The sequence below is a fragment of the Podarcis liolepis genome (genome assembly GCF_965112155.1).
Source record: "Podarcis liolepis genome assembly, chromosome: 1".
NCBI classification, from domain to species: Eukaryota; Metazoa; Chordata; class Lepidosauria; order Squamata; family Lacertidae; genus Podarcis; species Podarcis liolepis.
The window spans coordinates 120,835,804-120,852,161 of record NC_139554.1 but is presented as its reverse complement, the minus strand read 5'-3'; the positions used below and the strand labels follow the sequence as shown (position 1 = coordinate 120,852,161).

Below are 16,358 nucleotides of genomic sequence, written 5' to 3'. Positions count from 1 at the left end.
TATTGGGCTGGGAGCTAGGCCTGTTTCCTGCTGACCCCAGCCACGGAGAAGCCAACCTGTGTGGTCCCCTGCCTCTTCATCTGAATAGCATCATTAGGTTCCATGGCCACACAAATATGCAGAGATGTTGGGATCGCATTCAGCTCCATATATCAGAAGAATCCTCTTAGTTCAGATGGTGAAGCTACTATTTAATATGAGCTGTGTAAGTTTGGGTTTTCTGCATTTAATATGAAGCAGCAGCTCAAGTGCTTAAAAGCTCTTCTGAATCCACTTCACCAAAGATCAAATGGGATGGAAATACAGATGCAGAAAGATTTCTATTTAAGAAATGCATCTGGGGGGGGATCTATATTATCAATAGATCTGCTGTCGTTAATTCTTCTACTCTGCACTCTTAAAAAAAGTACGTATTTGATGGCTGATAAATAACCCAAGGCCAAACACAACGAGCCATTGCTTCAAAGCTTCTCTTTATTTATACTTGGGTTTGTTTGTTTTTTTGCATTGCACATCTTGTGCAGAAACCTTTCCTTGATGGCAAGTTCTTGCATCAGTCTGAGAATACAATAGATCTAAAACCATCCTTACATCAACAAGTCAAACAGTCACATTCAACAATCTCTTTTAGCTAACTTCTGTCTAAACACTGGAAAACGATACTCCATAAATCAATGCGTTCCGCTAATTCTCCTGGTTTATACAAGGCTTATTTAAGCTGCAATCTCCATTCAGGAAGTTTAGAATGCAGTTCTTGATTGTAAAGTGTTTCTGTGCACACATTACATATCAGGCACACAAACTTATATAAAACTGGTTGAAATACAAAAATATGGTTATCACAAGAGTACCAAACAGCACAGAATTAAAACAATTATTTATCATTAATATCAAATTTCTGTACATCATACCTCCCCACCGAAATGATTTCCCCTTCTTCCAAAGTGATAACGTCAACATTAAGATAGAACTAGCCTAACTTAAGTCCTCACAACAAATACGCAAGATCTCTCCTCTTTTATTACCCACAGAAGTTATTATAAATAATTTTCACAAGTTGTATGAATGCTTTATTGCACATTGTACAGCACGCATGCCAACATCTGGGGGAGAGAGAGAAAATTCCTCTATCCCTTCATTTGACACGTAGTGTAAAATACCTTGCCCTCTCGTTTCCCCATGCAAACAACTGCTTTTAAGGAGTTTTAAACATTGAAGGGTCCTTTTAAAGAGGGGTGGGAGACCCCATAGAGAACAAAAGAGATGCCTTGCGCTGTTGTGTGGCTATTGTTAACCGTTTAACGCACTTCTTGCCTCTTTAATGGACTCATTTCTGCTTCCTAGTCTTACAAAGTCATTAAAAGTTGACAATTAAAAAGTCTGAAGCAGAATGCCACCCGCACTGTAAATAAAACAAAACAAAAAACCATATGCAGCTGCTACATATGCAGTCGTACATTCCTTCTGCTTTGCAGAATTAGGGTTTCCTGCCCCACATATTCCATTAAAGATCAAATTACTTGGTGCTTTGTGCTGTTTGCAATTAACAAGGTAGCTGCAGCAGCCCCAGAATTTTGCCAGACTCTCCAGTCCTGGTTTATGATTAACCCTTTGGACTGAGCTCTGCCACAGAATAGGGTTGGGAGGAAATGGGTCTATATAGCCTGCTGTGAAGGATTCTGCTCTAAAGAATAAATATGAGGAATGGGGCATGAAAGCGTACAGGGTTTACGATATGCGGCGTTAAAACGTAAGGCATGACCACAGAAATTATATGCGACAAGGCATCCTTCTGTTTATAATATGCTATCAGCACACAAAGCCTGTATATAAAAATCAACCAAAAGCTGTAACAACTAAACAAAAAGGGGTGGTGGTCAATAAGTTAGTGGCACCTTTTAGCAGACTGCCCCTCCCTCAAATCCCACCCCACCCCCCTGCCAAATGAGTAAAATTGCACCATTACGGAGAATTGTAGGGAGAGTGCGTGCAAAATTAAGGTACAGCAACTTCGAGAAGCCGGTTGTTTTTTCGCTTGCAAGTGGGCACGTTGCCGTTCTTCTGGTTGCCCCGCACAAACTTGACGCACACTTTGTCTTGTCTGAACTGAACGAGGAACCTAGGAGGTGAAAAAAAACAGGTTTCAGTTTGGTATGGCGTTCGTCCCAGTTGGCTGCAGCAGCAAGGAGAAAGCACAGAAGTTTAAGCACATCACAAGCCCTCTTTATATTAGCAATAAAATAGAAGGCGATTATCTCACGTTAATCATACTTGGAGAAGACACGCTAAAATCAATGGACCTGAATATGGCCAGTGTTGGATATTCCTACCCAGTAACTCACTGCAAATCTACTCCCCCCTCCTGCTACCCTTGATTTTTGCTTATCTTCCATAGTGCTAAGTGAGTGAGCCACCTCCAAAATTTGCTTATACCAGGCAGAGAGGAAGGTTGTACATTCTGTTAACGGGTTATTAACGGGTTGCAAATGCCAGATACTTTTGTTTGCTTTTTTTAAAAAAAAACAATTTTTTACTGGTTTTTAAACAAATACAAAATGTTTGCTTTAAAAAAAAAAAAATAGAAATATTACTGTTGAGGGCAGACAAGAAGAATGTCCAGGTTTTCTATCTCGGGTATCAGGCCAAGTAACTTTTAAAAAGCAAATACTAGGGCTGCTATATGATTAAAGAAATCTTTATATTTTGAGAGTTGTTTTGGACCAACTGAAGTTTCCAAATCATCTGCAAGGGCAGCCCCACGTAGAGTGTGTTGCAATAATCCAATCTGGAAAGTTGCCAGAGCACGGAGTACAGAGGAAAGTAAAGAAAGTGGGGGAAACCCTGGCTGACACACTTACTGTGTTGCCCTTCAGCACTTAGCGTGCTTTTACAAAAATAAAATCAAAATGCAGGCACTGGAATAAATACAAAATGTCACAATTTGGCTTTACGTTCAAGATTGGCTCAATATGGTGTGCCGGAAATTCTACTGCCGGCTGAAACAATCGCAAAATGATTTTCAGCTGTATCTCAGCTTCCAGCACATTGAGTACAGATATATTTATTCCCTGCCACACTTGATGCGAGGAAATACAGTGGTGCCCCGCAAGACGAATGCCTCGCAAGACGAAAAACTCGCTAGACGAAAGGGTTTTGCGTTTTTTGAGTCGCTTCGCAAGACGAATTTCCCTATGGGCTTGCTTCGCAAGACGAAACGTCTTGCGAGTTCTTGCGAGTTTGTTTCCTTTTTCTTAAAGCCGCTAAGCCGTTAATAGCCGCTAATAGCCGTGCTTCGCAAGACGAAAAAACCACAAGACAAAGAGACTCGCGGAACGGATTAATTTCGTCTTGCGAGGCACCACTGTAATGGAGTCAAAATGGGACACATTCCACCAACCCCACCTGGTGGGTCTCATGGAACAAGGAAGATACCAAGACACTCATTCATCCTCCTTCTGCATAAGACAGAAGAAAGCAAAGTCTTAATTGCTCACTGCAAACTGACTGCTCTCTATTCTCAAGTCATGAAATCTTTGCTAGCTAATGTAATCCTCTAAAGCATGGGTAGGCAAACTAAAGCCCAGGGGCCGGATCTGGCCCAATTGCCTTCTAATTCTAGCCCGCGGACGGTCCGGGAATCAGCGTGTTTTTACATGAGTAGAATGTGTCCTTTTATTTAAACTGCATCTCTGGGTTATTTGTGGGGCATAGGAATTCGTTCTCCCCCCCCCTTCAAAATATAGTCCAGCCCCCCCCCCAAGGTCTGAGGCACAGTGGACCGACCCCCTGCTGAAAAAGTTTGCTGATCCCTGCTCTAAAGTCAAGTCAAAGCAATTCTGACAAATAAAAAGAAACCTTTTCGGAGGGTGGCAGAGTTAGTAAACGAAGGTGAAAAGCCCACATTTTCCACAAACGGTCCATTTTTCCTATGAGGTGTACTCTAAGGGGTACTACCTAACCTGGTCCTGTTTGTGAACTACTCTTACCAAATCCCTCAATTCAGAAACAGCCCCCACCCCCGGCCCTCAACAGATTCTTTCACCCAAGGATAGCCAATGTGGTACCTTTCAAATGTTGTTGGGACTACAACTTCCATTTTCTCTCACCATTGGCCATGCTGGCTGGGGCTGATGGGAGGTGGAATCCAACAATATATGGAGGGCACAATGTTGGCTAACCATTTGAATCACTGTTCCTGCTTCCACATGTGTCTAACCACCCACAGAGATCCATAAAAAAAGTATTCCTACGTATATGCTCACTATTTCCATGTAAGGTAAAGTTAAAGGGACCCCTGACCACTAGGTCCAGTTGTGACCGACTCAGGGGTTGCGGCACTCATCTCGCTTTATTGGCCGAGGGAGCCGGCATACAGCTTCCAGGTCATGTGGCCAGCATGACTAAGCCGCTTCTGGCGAACCAGAGCAGCGCACAGAAATGCCGTTTACCTTCCCACCAGAGTGGTACCTATTTATCCACTTGCACTTTGACGTGCTTTCGAACTGCTAGGTTGGGCAGGAGCAGGGACCGAGAAACAGGAGCTCACACCGTCGCAGGGATTCAAACTGCCGACCTTGTGATCAGCAAGTCCTAGGCTCTGTGGTTTAACCCACAGTGCCACCTGCGTCCCATGTAGCTCCAATGTAATTTCCAAAGCCTGATCCCTTCTTCCTACCCATTTCAACCCCCTCCCTTCTAGCTGCTCCCATCAGAATGTCCCTCTCCTTTGCTGCTGATAGACTGAATGGTTCTTTGCTCGACACACCAGGCCCTGTCCTACAAAAGTAACCACCATGGGCACAATTCAGCCAAAATTAATCCCTTTTTGGACCACATTTACTGCAACGAGGAAGCAAGGCATGTGTCCAACCCTCTCCAGTTGAAATCAACGGTTTAACTTTGGGTCGGCGGTGCCTTGCTTTTCAAACAACATTCTGATACATCCTTGTTGCATGTAAGGAATGTTCTTCAAGGCAAACTGCACAATCACATATGGAGGGTTCTCTCAGCCATTGGAAAGGCTTCATTAAAAATAATAATAAGGTAAAATCAAGCTTCTAAGAAACATCTTGGTCGGGTCGGGTAGAACTGGCTACATCTGGGCCCTGGCTCCCACATATCTGCTGTATGATAATTTAGGGCTTACCTGAATCCATTTAATATCTAAAACCCCTCATTTTCATATTATTCAGTTTTTCACAGTGACCACGTTATTTCCTACTCAGCCCTGTCCAAGTTGTGTAACTGAATTCTTGGACACCCCCACCCCACTCTTGGCTTTCCTACGTCCAAATGGCTAGGCTAAATTCCCAGTAGCTTGCAAACCATTAGTTTAAGTGTTACTGAATATTCCCCTCCTCCACATTCAGTACAGCAGCTCCAGAAACAATAAAGATAAACATCATAGCACCATTTAGCACTGACAGATCCCATTGGTAACAAAGCAGGAAAGCACGCCACCTTTTAGAAGAGGCAGTCTCTCTTTCCAGCATTTTATCTTAAGCGAGGTTTCCAACAGGGATTTAGCACACTTCAAAAGGATTTTTGCCTTAAACCAGAAGCCACAAATCAAACTAACTGCAGAGCTCCTGGGACGAAGGAGCCTGATCTTTTCAGAGCTTCTACAGAGTACATCTTTCCACCTACCCAGTTGGAAGTCCCTGATGAGCCATTAGCCCAGAACTCCCATCCACTCACTCCCTTCCCCTAAAACCTTCTGGCAAAAGTGGTCAGCCATTTAGAGTGCAGAGCGCCATCCATCATTGGTGATGGATTGCATCTCTTTCTCTCTCTCTCCCCCTCAACTAAATCACATCTTTAAAACTTAAAAAAAGCACTGTAACATGTAATCCACTTTAGATGGATTACAATCGTGAAAGGCAGGAGAGGAATAACTGATTAAATAGATACATAAATGGCACGTCAGCCAGCGACTGGAAAACCGTGGCTAGTGGTCATCAGGGTTATACCAATCCTGTCCCAAACACCAGTTAACTACATAAAGTCCTAGCGAGCAATGTTTATTCATATTTTCATCACGCTCCACCTTCTGAAAGGCTGCAAGGAAAGGACCACAACAAATAATGATGCATAGAAGGAGGTCGACAGTTGCTCAGTGTTTCCAAAACTTGGGTCTCTGGTTGTTTTTGGAACACAGTCGTACCTTAGTTGTCCGTTCGACTTCCAAAAATGTTCACAAACCAAGGCGCGGCTTCCGATTGCCTGCAGGAGCTTCCTGCACTCAATCGGAAGCCGCATTGGATGTTCGGCTTCCAAAGAACGTTTGCAAACCGGAACACTCACTTCCGGGTTGGCGGCGTTCGGGAGCCAAAACGTTTGACAACCAAGTCATTCGACAACCAAGGTACGACTGTACAGTTCCAATTATCCTTGACCACTGGTCCTGCTAGCTATGGATGGTGGGAGTTGTTACGCAGCTGTAAGCCAATGTAGAGAAACCTAACACACCTTCCTCATCTGTTGGTGGCTGATGGCCCCCAGCTCATAAAAGCTGCCTTACACAAAGTCGAATCATTGGTCTGTTCACTTCAGTATTGCCTACGCTAAGTTCTCCAGGGAATCATGGTAGGAATATTTCCCAGCCCTACCCAGAGAGGCTGGGGATTGGACCCGGGACATTCTGCAAGCAAAAGCACATGGTCTGTCCCTGAGCTGCAGTGCCCCACAACTAATATTCTGAGCTCCAATGCACCATCACCTTTCATGCAGTTTCTAGGGGCAGAGCAGTAGTCCCAATTAAAGGTGTTAAGCACTGCTCCTCAGTTTCTTTTCAATCCCTCTGCCCCAAAGGGACACCTGGTAATACAGTCGTACCTTGGAAGTCGAACGGAATCCGTTTCGGAAGTCCGTTTGACTTCCCAAACGTTCGGAAACCAAAGCGCGGCTTCCAATTGGCTGCAGGAAGCTCGTGCAGTCAATCAGAAGTCGTGGAAGCCCCATTGGACGTTTGGCTTCCAAAAACAGCTCGCAAACTGGAACAATCACTGGAACTGGAACGTTTGCAGCGTTCAGGAGCCAAAACGTTTGAGAACTAAGCTGTTCGAAAAACCAAGGTACAACAAACATGTCATTGCTAGACTAAAGGAGCAACATACAAGCACAACCATAATTGCGTTTGAAGACCATAAGCTCACATGCTCCCTGCGAGTCCTGTATACCTCCTTTTCGATGCTTTGTAGAACTAGCAGTCCCCCTACCTACACAAATGTGAACACAAGTAGTTGTACACTAGGGATTACCATAGTCTGGCCTTGTTTGCATCATTAGGAAACAGACCTGCAGGGTTACATCACGTAAGTGAAATTGTTTTAAGCAGACTCATCCAGTGTGCTAAATATTTACCAAGCACACAGAGATTTAATTTTGATCAAGTCTGGCACTTTTGGAAACAAAGGCTATCGACAATTATGGTTTACTAGTAGATTAAATGCATTTCCCCCTCCTATTGCATAAAAAAGGGCTCCAAAACACCATCTGCGCTGACAATTCAGTTTACGCCAAAAATAAGTCATCTGAAAATTCACAAGTCTCCCTTTCTTCCAGACCCTCCTGCGAGCAAGTAATTCTATAGCAATAAACGGGTGAGAAAGTAATGGAATGCATAAGACCCCCGTTTTACAAGAACACACACCAAGATTACTAGGGGACTCTGATTTTATCGCCTCTTATTCAAAGGAAGAGTAAGAAAACTGCTCATGCCGTGGAATCAATTATGTTCCACACATTACTAAGTGCCAGTCAAATTGTCAAGATGAAGCTGGGGCTAAGAAATAACTCTTGAAACGACTGTTTTAAAAGCATAAATGTGCGTCTCTCCTCAAATAGCAGAGAGAGACCCAAAGATCCAAATCATACAACCAGATGGGCCATTGACCCATGTCATGTGGGCAGGCTTTGAATATTGTTAGGGAGCAATGCTGGATAAGGCAGCAAAGGGATAAATGAAGTTCTTTTTGAAAACTATCTTAGTGTAGGGAGGAGTCCTAACACCGGCTTCCCAGACTTACAACTGTAGTCAGGCAGGTTGGGGAAATGGAGAGCAGAGTGTGGCCGCTTCTGTGGTGGCCCCCTAGCTAAACAGTTTCAAGGCTGTTGCTTCCACATGCTTTCCCTGTCTCTCCATGGTGGCTTGTTTCTCATCAGCCTTCCTATTTTTAACCTTCAGTTTGTTTTTTTTCATATTATTAAATCAGTTTCAATCTTTTCATTTAGAGTCATTTCGATTTCTCCCAGCAGAAGCTGTTTAAAGTGGGCAAGTGCCAAGACGTACTCATCGGATATTTCAATGTTGAGCTTCTGCTTGGTTTGGCTGAGCGTGGTGCGGTAAAGCTTCGTGGCCATTTCAATCAGGTGATCGCTGCTGAACAGGAAGTCCCCTTTCCCAGCTGCTCCAGATCCCTGGGACAGAAAAGGAAACTCGCACATTATTATTTGATCCAAATTCAAACAGGGATTATCCGCACTTAGCTTTTCTCCCAGCTTTAGAGCTCTGTTTCCTGGCACTATTTTTTCCTGCCCCGGAGCTTTCCTGAAAACCAGCTCTTTGCAGCTGATTTGGAGCAAACAGCAATCCTTGGAACACCTGAATTGCTGTTTGCTGCGCTTCAGCTTTAGAGAGCAGGTTTTCACAGGGAAAGTGAGTGGGGGAAAAGAGCACTCGAACAAGGAACTTTAAAGTGTGGAGTTGTGCCTGGAAAGCATAGGGCAAAGGATAAGTGTGGATAAGCCTGTAGCATTTTTTTCTGTTATCAGCAGCCTAATTAACCAAAGCCCAGTACTGGAAACAATCTATTGAAATCCCAATTGAAGTTTGGCTAAATAATATTTGGAATGCGTCTTACTCTGCACAGAAGGCACTTCAAGGAAGTACATTTTTGGTAAAATGTGCTTTGCTTCTTTTCCTTTACAAATGAGACGAATACTTTTATTCTGCCCACAACACAATAATCCCTGTGGACAGCATTTTAAAATTTATGATACACAGATAAACTTATTATGTACTACAGTGGAACCTCGGTTTTCAAACGTCTCAACTGCCAAATGTTTCGGAAGCCGAACGCCGAAAACCTGGAAGTGAATGCTTCTGTTTTTGAAGGCGCCTTGGAAGTTGAACAGCTTTTGCAACGCGTTTTTCCATTTTCACCATTCAATTTGCTGACAGCACTTTGATTTTTGGTTTTTGAACATTTCAGAAGTCGAACAGAGTTCCGGAACAGATTACGTTCGAAAACAGAGGTTCCACTGTACGTACTATATACAAAACTTTAGAGGAATGTACCACTGGACAAGTTATTGTTGCTATATGTTGTTCAAATGGGGGGGAGGAATAGGGAAGGGGCTGAAAGTATAGTAAACTCAGAGTTGAGGGTGCCAGTTCAAAGGAAACATCACTGCACATACAGTGTGCAGATAGCGGGATAGCAGAAAATTCCCATTTTATTCTGTATAGGCTGTGATTTACTACCATCACGAGTTTTGAATTATGAAGCGTTTGCTCATATTATACAGGATTTCATGCCTACCTCTTTGAGATGCACAGCAAAGAAGCCATCATTCTGGGAGCTCATGGACACCTTAGTGACGTCCCCTAGAGGAACCTCTGATTTGATATGCCCTGATTTCTGATCGGCAAGCAGCACGTTGTTTTTTGTGAGCAAGAAAATCCTAGCGGTGCACTGAGGAAGAACGACAGGGATTATTCACGGGGCTAATACAGAGGGGTAGCTATTAAAGAAGCAATGCAACAAGGTCTGCCTTGTACAGTGGTACCTCGGGTTAAGTACTTAATTTGTTCTGGAGGTCTGTTCTTAACCTGAAACTGTTCTTAACCTGAAGCACCACTTTAGCTAATGGGGCCTCCTTGCTGCCGCTGCTGCACGATTTCTGTTCTCATCCTGAAGCAAAGTTCTTAACCTGAGGTAATATTTCTGGGTTAGCGGAGTCTGTAACCTGAAGCGTATGTAACCTGAAGTGTATGTAACCCGAGGTACCACTGTACCAAGATTTTTCAAGTCTATGTGATAAAAGTAGCAGCCATTTTGGTTCAGTGGCGAAAGGGCCACCCTTTCCAAATGAATTAGCGATCTTGAAATGGGGGAATGAATTAAAAAATGGCTACTGAAATGGGAATAAGGATCTAGTTAACTAGGGACAGGATAAGTCACAAGTCTCGCTTTGAACATTCCATCACGATTGGGAATAGCTATTCTAAAATAAGGCAAACTAGAATCAAGGACCCTTAGCACTGGGGATACAGGATTATTAAGAGCAAAAAAAAAAAATTGCTTTTGCTTCACACAGTAATAAGCTTATGTAAAATAAGTCAAAGGGAACAAAAAGTGAATCTCATTGGGTATAACTTTTTTTTTTTTTTTTACCTTTCCATTTGCTCTGTTGATTTTGTTTACTACTTCAGCAATGATGATTTTTTCCTCCACGGCATCTTTTAGTTTCTTATACTTGGGGTTTTTGCTGATTTCGAGGTAAGCCCCTTGGAAAGGCTGCCCAACACTGGAGGGAGACAAGAGAAAGAAAGAGATGAAAAAAGCTCATAAAATGGCTCCATTGGCACGCCTTTAGTCAAGCTTGTAAAGAGCCACTTGCCTGGCGATTAATGAAATTTCTATACTGCCCTTCATCCGGGAATCAGCAGGCGGTTGACAATATAAAAGCAGAAAAATATCTAACACAGTAACAAAGAAAAACAATACACCCCACCTCCCCCAAGTTTAAAAGGCCATAGATTGTTTAATTGTCCAGTAATTACCCAGTAATTATCAAAAGGCTTGGGAGAAGGGGAATGTTTTTACCTGACACCTAAAGACATGCAATGAAGGTGCCTGGCAAACCTCCCTGGGGAGAGCATTCCACAAGCAGGGAGCCACTGCGGAAAAGGCCCTTTCTTGTGGTGCCACCCTCTGGAGCTCTCATGGAGGAGGCACACAATGAATAGCCTCAGATTATGGTCAAGGGTCTGGGTTGGTTCATGTGTGGGGAGGCAGTCCTTGAGGTATTGTGGTCCTGAGCTGTTTAGGGAGAATTTAATGGGAGATGCTGACAAAGTTCTCTTATGTGTGTTTTTTATATTTTGCTGGAAGCTGCCCAGAGTGGCTGGGGCAGGCAACCTAGTCAGATGGGATGCATATAAATAAATTGTTGTTGTTATAGTCAACATCATCATCATCACCACTATTATTACAGGGTTGGAAGATAACTTTGCTGGCTCACCACGGTCAACCTGAAAGGAATGATGAGATTTTCAGCCCCCAGAATTTTCCTAGGCTGAAGAAGGATTTCTGGGTTTCGTGTACAGTGGTACCTCGGGTTAAGAACTTAATTCGTTCTGGAGGTCTGTTCTTAACCTGAAATTGTTCTTAACCTGAAGCACCACTTTAGCTAATGGGGCTTCTCACTGCCGCCGTGTGAATTCTGTTCTTATCCTGAAGCAAAGTTCTTAACCCCAGGTACTATTTCTGGGTTAACAGAGTCTGCCACCTGAAGTGGCTGTAACCTGACACATCTGTAACGCGAGGTACCACTGTACACTCAATTCCCCCCTACTATTAAGGGAGCCATGCCTCTACATTATAATCAGTAGGGAAAATTAAGATCTGCCCCTCAGTTCTTTGCGTCATAGGAAATCCAGCTGTGTGTGACATGTGTATTTGTGATGTAACAATTACCACTTCTGGCTACTTTAGACACATTTCCTCATCTGGGAAACTGAGACTGGGGTACAAACCCCGAGAGCAAAACCCAGTGAGAGGAACACATAGCCCTATAGCCATGCAGACCAGGAGTCTAATCCACAACTATGTCAGAGGACTCTCCTAACAAAACAGACACCCAACATATATTTAATTACAAAAAGAAGACATTTCTTACAGCGCTTATTAATATGCCCAAACAATTTTTTGTCGTCATTTTGCATTAGCTTCCAAAGGAAAAAGGAATGCAGACAGTGTTACAACCCCTGAAGCAATATGAACTGTGTGTACCCCTGTCTGGAACAAGGAGTGCTGCCCGAGATTCATCCAAACATATGACGACCGGCTCCTACCTGTCTAAGAAACTGATAAGATAAAGAACTTAACTTTGGCTGCTTGTTTTAATACCAAAGTGAAAAAAGACCTGAGTGGTATCCGAACACACGTCTTAAGTTAATTATGGGCTGTGTTCAAAATAGTCCTTCCTTACGTCTTTCCTGCATCACCCACTAACTAATTTTCACCGGATGACCTCCAAGATCTGGATTACGAGAGGAGAAATCTCAAATTCCTTCAAATCATATGTAACTTTATAAACCACTATTGTGTTGTCCCTTTATCGCTACACTAGGAGCTTCAATGTATATGGATGTGGTCTTTCTTCACAGAGGTCTTGCTCCTTTCTCTGTGCCTTTTCCCAGGGCATCACTGAACTGACAGTTTTATTTTCAATCCTTTCCCCTAATAATCCCTAGCATGAAACTTGCATTTTCCACGGTCGTCACGCAGGGATCTACATTTCCACAATCTATCAGTCCCTGCTACCCACAGAGGTTTCCTAGAATGTGAGGTTTTAATTTAATAAAGAAATCAATAAATCCCTTCTTCAGAATATTTGTGCGAGTTGCTGACTGATACCAGGCAGGCCTCACGAAGATGCAAACACGTCCTGGGAAGTGTGTAATTTTAAAACGATGAGGCATCTCCTAGAAAGCTTCTTCATTCCTAGGTTTCAATAATCCCCTCTCTTGCACTTTGGCATGGGAGAAATGGGGATGGGCATAAAGTTGTTGTTTTTTATAAAAAAAAGTTGAGATTTTATGTAACATCCATTTGAAACCTACACAGTACCTAAATTCGATAGCCTTGTACGCGGCGTGTTCAGTGTGCTTAACCAACTTAGATTCAATTTTCCAGATGTAAAGCCATTGGAAGAAATATTTTATTAAGCCAATAATCCATATAATATAAGCTCTCTGGGCAAGTCCATGGAGATAAGCAAAGTTGTGAAAGCCTACAACGGGCAGCATCTGCTAGTAGAGATAAGTAGGATTTCCTAGCAAATTTCCCCTCAATCTATATGAAATAAGGTCATTTCAATCTTGTAGCCTCAGCAAAGGCCTCCGAACAGCTCATTACCTGGCTGGGTATAAAGCTTTCTTGTCCTTGAAAAGTTCGCTAGCTTCCAGTTTTTCTTCATAAACCAGTTTCTTCTGGTCTGTGAACTGGTCCCGGTACTTTTTACACTACAAAAACAGCATTACAGATAAATCACAAAGCTATTCTTTGAAAGTGGCTTCGGAAGAGCAGCTGCCATGGCTTGCTATTCCCTTTGTGCATAAGAAGCCAATTTTAATGCTTTTCTGGATTGAATCAGTCATATCCCACAGGCAATTACATAAATGCAGCAATCAGCTCCACAAGACGTACCTCATGTTCTGTTTCCCTGTGAATACGCATTCATCACAAGACAACCTAGGCAGGGCATCAAAATGTAAAAAAAAAAAAAAAAAAAAAGGATTCTACTTGGGGGTGGCGCTGTGGTCTAAACCACAGAGCCTAGGGCTTGCTGATCAGAAGGTTGGCAGTTCGAATCCCCGCGACGGGGTGAGCTCTCGTTGTTCGGTCCCTGCTCCTGCCCACCTAGCAATTCGAAAGCACGTCAAAGTGCAAGTAGATAAATAGGTACCGCTCTGGCGGAAAGGTAAATGGTGTTTCTATGCGCTGCTCTATGGTTCACCAGAAGCAGCTTAGTCATGCTGGCCACATGACCCGGAAGCTGTCTGCAGACAAACGCTGGCTCCCTCGTCCAGTAAAGCGAGATGAGCGCCGCAACCCCAGAGTCATTCACGACTGGACTTGACTGTCAGGGGTCCCTTTACCTATACCTTTACCTTTTGCTTCTTAAATAACTCCTCTGACTAAATCTCGCAGGATGAACAGATATGCCCACAGCAATCGTTACACATCTGCCTCATAAAACTAATTAGTAACATACAGGCCAGAATACGAGGCTTAAGGAAATTCTAATGGCTGGGGAAAGTGTAGATTAACGGGAAAATATGGAAATCACCCAGAGGGCTGTTTCAAGAACTGTTGCTTACACTTCTCATTTTGATTCAGCCATCCTCAGCAATTTAACTAAACTGTGGAGGGAAGAGGAGAGAGACAGAGAGAACAGAAACCCCCGACTTCAGCCACTTTATCTGGGAAGTTCCAAATAACGTGTGCACAGTTCCCAGGTTGGACTTTGCTTGAGTTCAGTAAGCCAGTCACACTTTTAAGCTTTCTGTAAATAGAATTTTACAGCTACCCTCTCTCACAAGATTGATGACTATACAGGCGCTACTAAGGAAGATTAAAGGCACTACCTTTTCACGGGGAGAAAATGTTAGCTCCCCACTAACAAATGGAACCTAAGAGCAATTTCAGTCTCTTTGGATTGATGCCATTTGAAACTATTGACAGCCTCTGAAATACATATATTTTTGCTGAGACACTTCTAATGAAAAATAAGGACCACTGCATGTGTTGTCCCCCGGTCCTTTATTAATGGCTTTTATCGTATTTTATTTGTTCAGATGTTCCAATGCTTCCTTCATGTTTATGTTTCTATCTGTTTCATACAACAATAAAACAAAACACTATATTATTCTTTAAATTGCTTTGAGTGCCTGAGAGTAGAAGGTAGAACAGGCTATAAATAAAAATACAAACAAACAAACAAATACAATTAACTCTTGTATCATATGGTTACCCTCCACAAGTGGAATATCCTCTTCAGTTCCTTGTGAGTTGAATCCAAGAAGAGATAAGGCCTCGCTGGCCAGTTTTTATCGATTGGCGATAAAGAAGGCATCTTATTCCTCATTTCCAAAAAATACTTTTGCATCTACGGTAAGAAGAATTAAGCAACCTGTGTTTTTTTGTTTGCTTTTAAATGACTAGTTTTTTTATTCAAGCAGGCTTTGTACAACCACATTCCCTATTCACAAGATCTGGCAAACCAACATCCAGCTTTATTCACACAAAAAGATATTACACTGCTGGCAACAAATGAGTGTAAAACCACTGTACTTTTTACTAAGCCAGGGGTCTGCAACCTTTAAGACAAAAAGAGCCACTTGGACCCGTTTCCGAAGGAAAAAAAACTGGGGGCCACAAAACTCGTCATTATAAAAATAACTTTTTTGTCACTTTTTATTATTTCTTTGTTTGACCCCTCAGAATTACTCCTCCTCATAGAAATAAACATTAAATTAACAAGTTACCTTTTTGTGTGTGTGTGTTCTTCACTCCCCTTCAAAACAGTGACCAGCGAACATGCCCCCTTTCAATGCAGTGACCAGCGTACATGCCCCTTACAATGTAGCGGGCGGGCGGGAAGGTGACGTCGGGACGGTGCGTGGCTAACGCACGCACCGCCCCCATGCGACGTCACAGCCAGTACAGCGCCCGCCACAGTGGGGAGTGTCGGGGCGCACAATGCGCCTCCTCCCCTCACTATTATCTGTCCCGAGCCGCGGCAAAGGTGTAAAAGAGCCACATGCGGCTCCGGAGGGTTGCTGACCCCTGTACTAAGCCAATGAGCTGGTTCTGATGTGATACTAACCCAGGTGTAGGGAACCTTTGGGCCCTCCTGATGTTGCGGGACTACATCTCCCACTCATCCTAGCAAGCATGACAATGGCCAAGGGGAATGGGAATTGTAGCTCAGCAATTATCTGGAGGAACAAAGGTTCTCAACACTGGCACCAAACCACAGTTTAGCATTGCAAGACTAAGCCACAGCAAGCCATGGGCTCATATACTCCTGCTCTTTCTGTGGCACTGCTGTGAGGAGCTGAACAACTTTTTGTTTTTGGTTAAATGCAGTCTACCTTGCCATCCACAGCACAGATAATTAAAAAAAACAAAACACATTAATAGAGAAAGCAGTGTTGTTCTCTATGTACTATGTATTCCTCCAATCAGCCCATCTTATGTATGTTGAGAAATAAAACAACTTCAAATGACTGTGTTTGCTATTCTTTTCTGATGACTGGTTGCAGTAATTGTATAAGGGGGGAGGGAAACGTACAATTTTCTGAAGTATAAATTCGTAGATCTTCCTTCCAGCGTTGGCCCGGAAGAATTTCCTGTACTCTCTACGGACCTGAAAAATTAAAAACTCAGGAGTAAACATTAAGCTTTTGTTTTTGTTTTCTTCTCATAAGCATAAGTAGTACACTAAATTCCAAGGAGACAATTTTTAGTGTTGTTCTGCAGAGGCAAGACCACAATCTAGGTTCCCCTCCAGATACAAAATGTTAGGGTAAACACAGGCAAAATAAAAATCCTCATTAACTACTT

General features: G+C 43.0%; 1 protein-coding gene across 10 annotated transcripts in view; it reads right to left on the bottom strand.

Moving 5' to 3' along the window:
- Window positions 1-456: 456 nt before the first annotated feature.
- MYO1B (myosin IB) overlaps window positions 457-16,358 on the bottom strand; it is a 142,050-nt gene continuing 126,148 nt past the window's right edge. For 8 of the 10 annotated variants that reach the window (XM_083467662.1, XM_083467661.1, XM_083467663.1 and 5 more), the window contains 7 exons: window positions 16,087-16,161; window positions 14,764-14,898; window positions 13,146-13,252; window positions 10,398-10,530; window positions 9,543-9,695; window positions 8,291-8,418; window positions 457-2,119 (listed from right to left, as the gene is read on the bottom strand). In XM_083467662.1, the coding sequence (XP_083323788.1) occupies window positions 1,996-2,119; window positions 8,291-8,418; window positions 9,543-9,695; window positions 10,398-10,530; window positions 13,146-13,252; window positions 14,764-14,898; window positions 16,087-16,161 (855 nt within the window). In that variant the 3' untranslated portion in view covers window positions 457-1,995. Of the gene's footprint in view, window positions 2,120-8,290; window positions 8,419-9,542; window positions 9,696-10,397; window positions 10,531-13,145; window positions 13,253-14,763; window positions 15,090-15,576; window positions 16,162-16,358 lie in introns of those variants that run through there. The other 2 variants (XR_014517631.1, XR_014517632.1) reach the window with 2 other exon arrangements.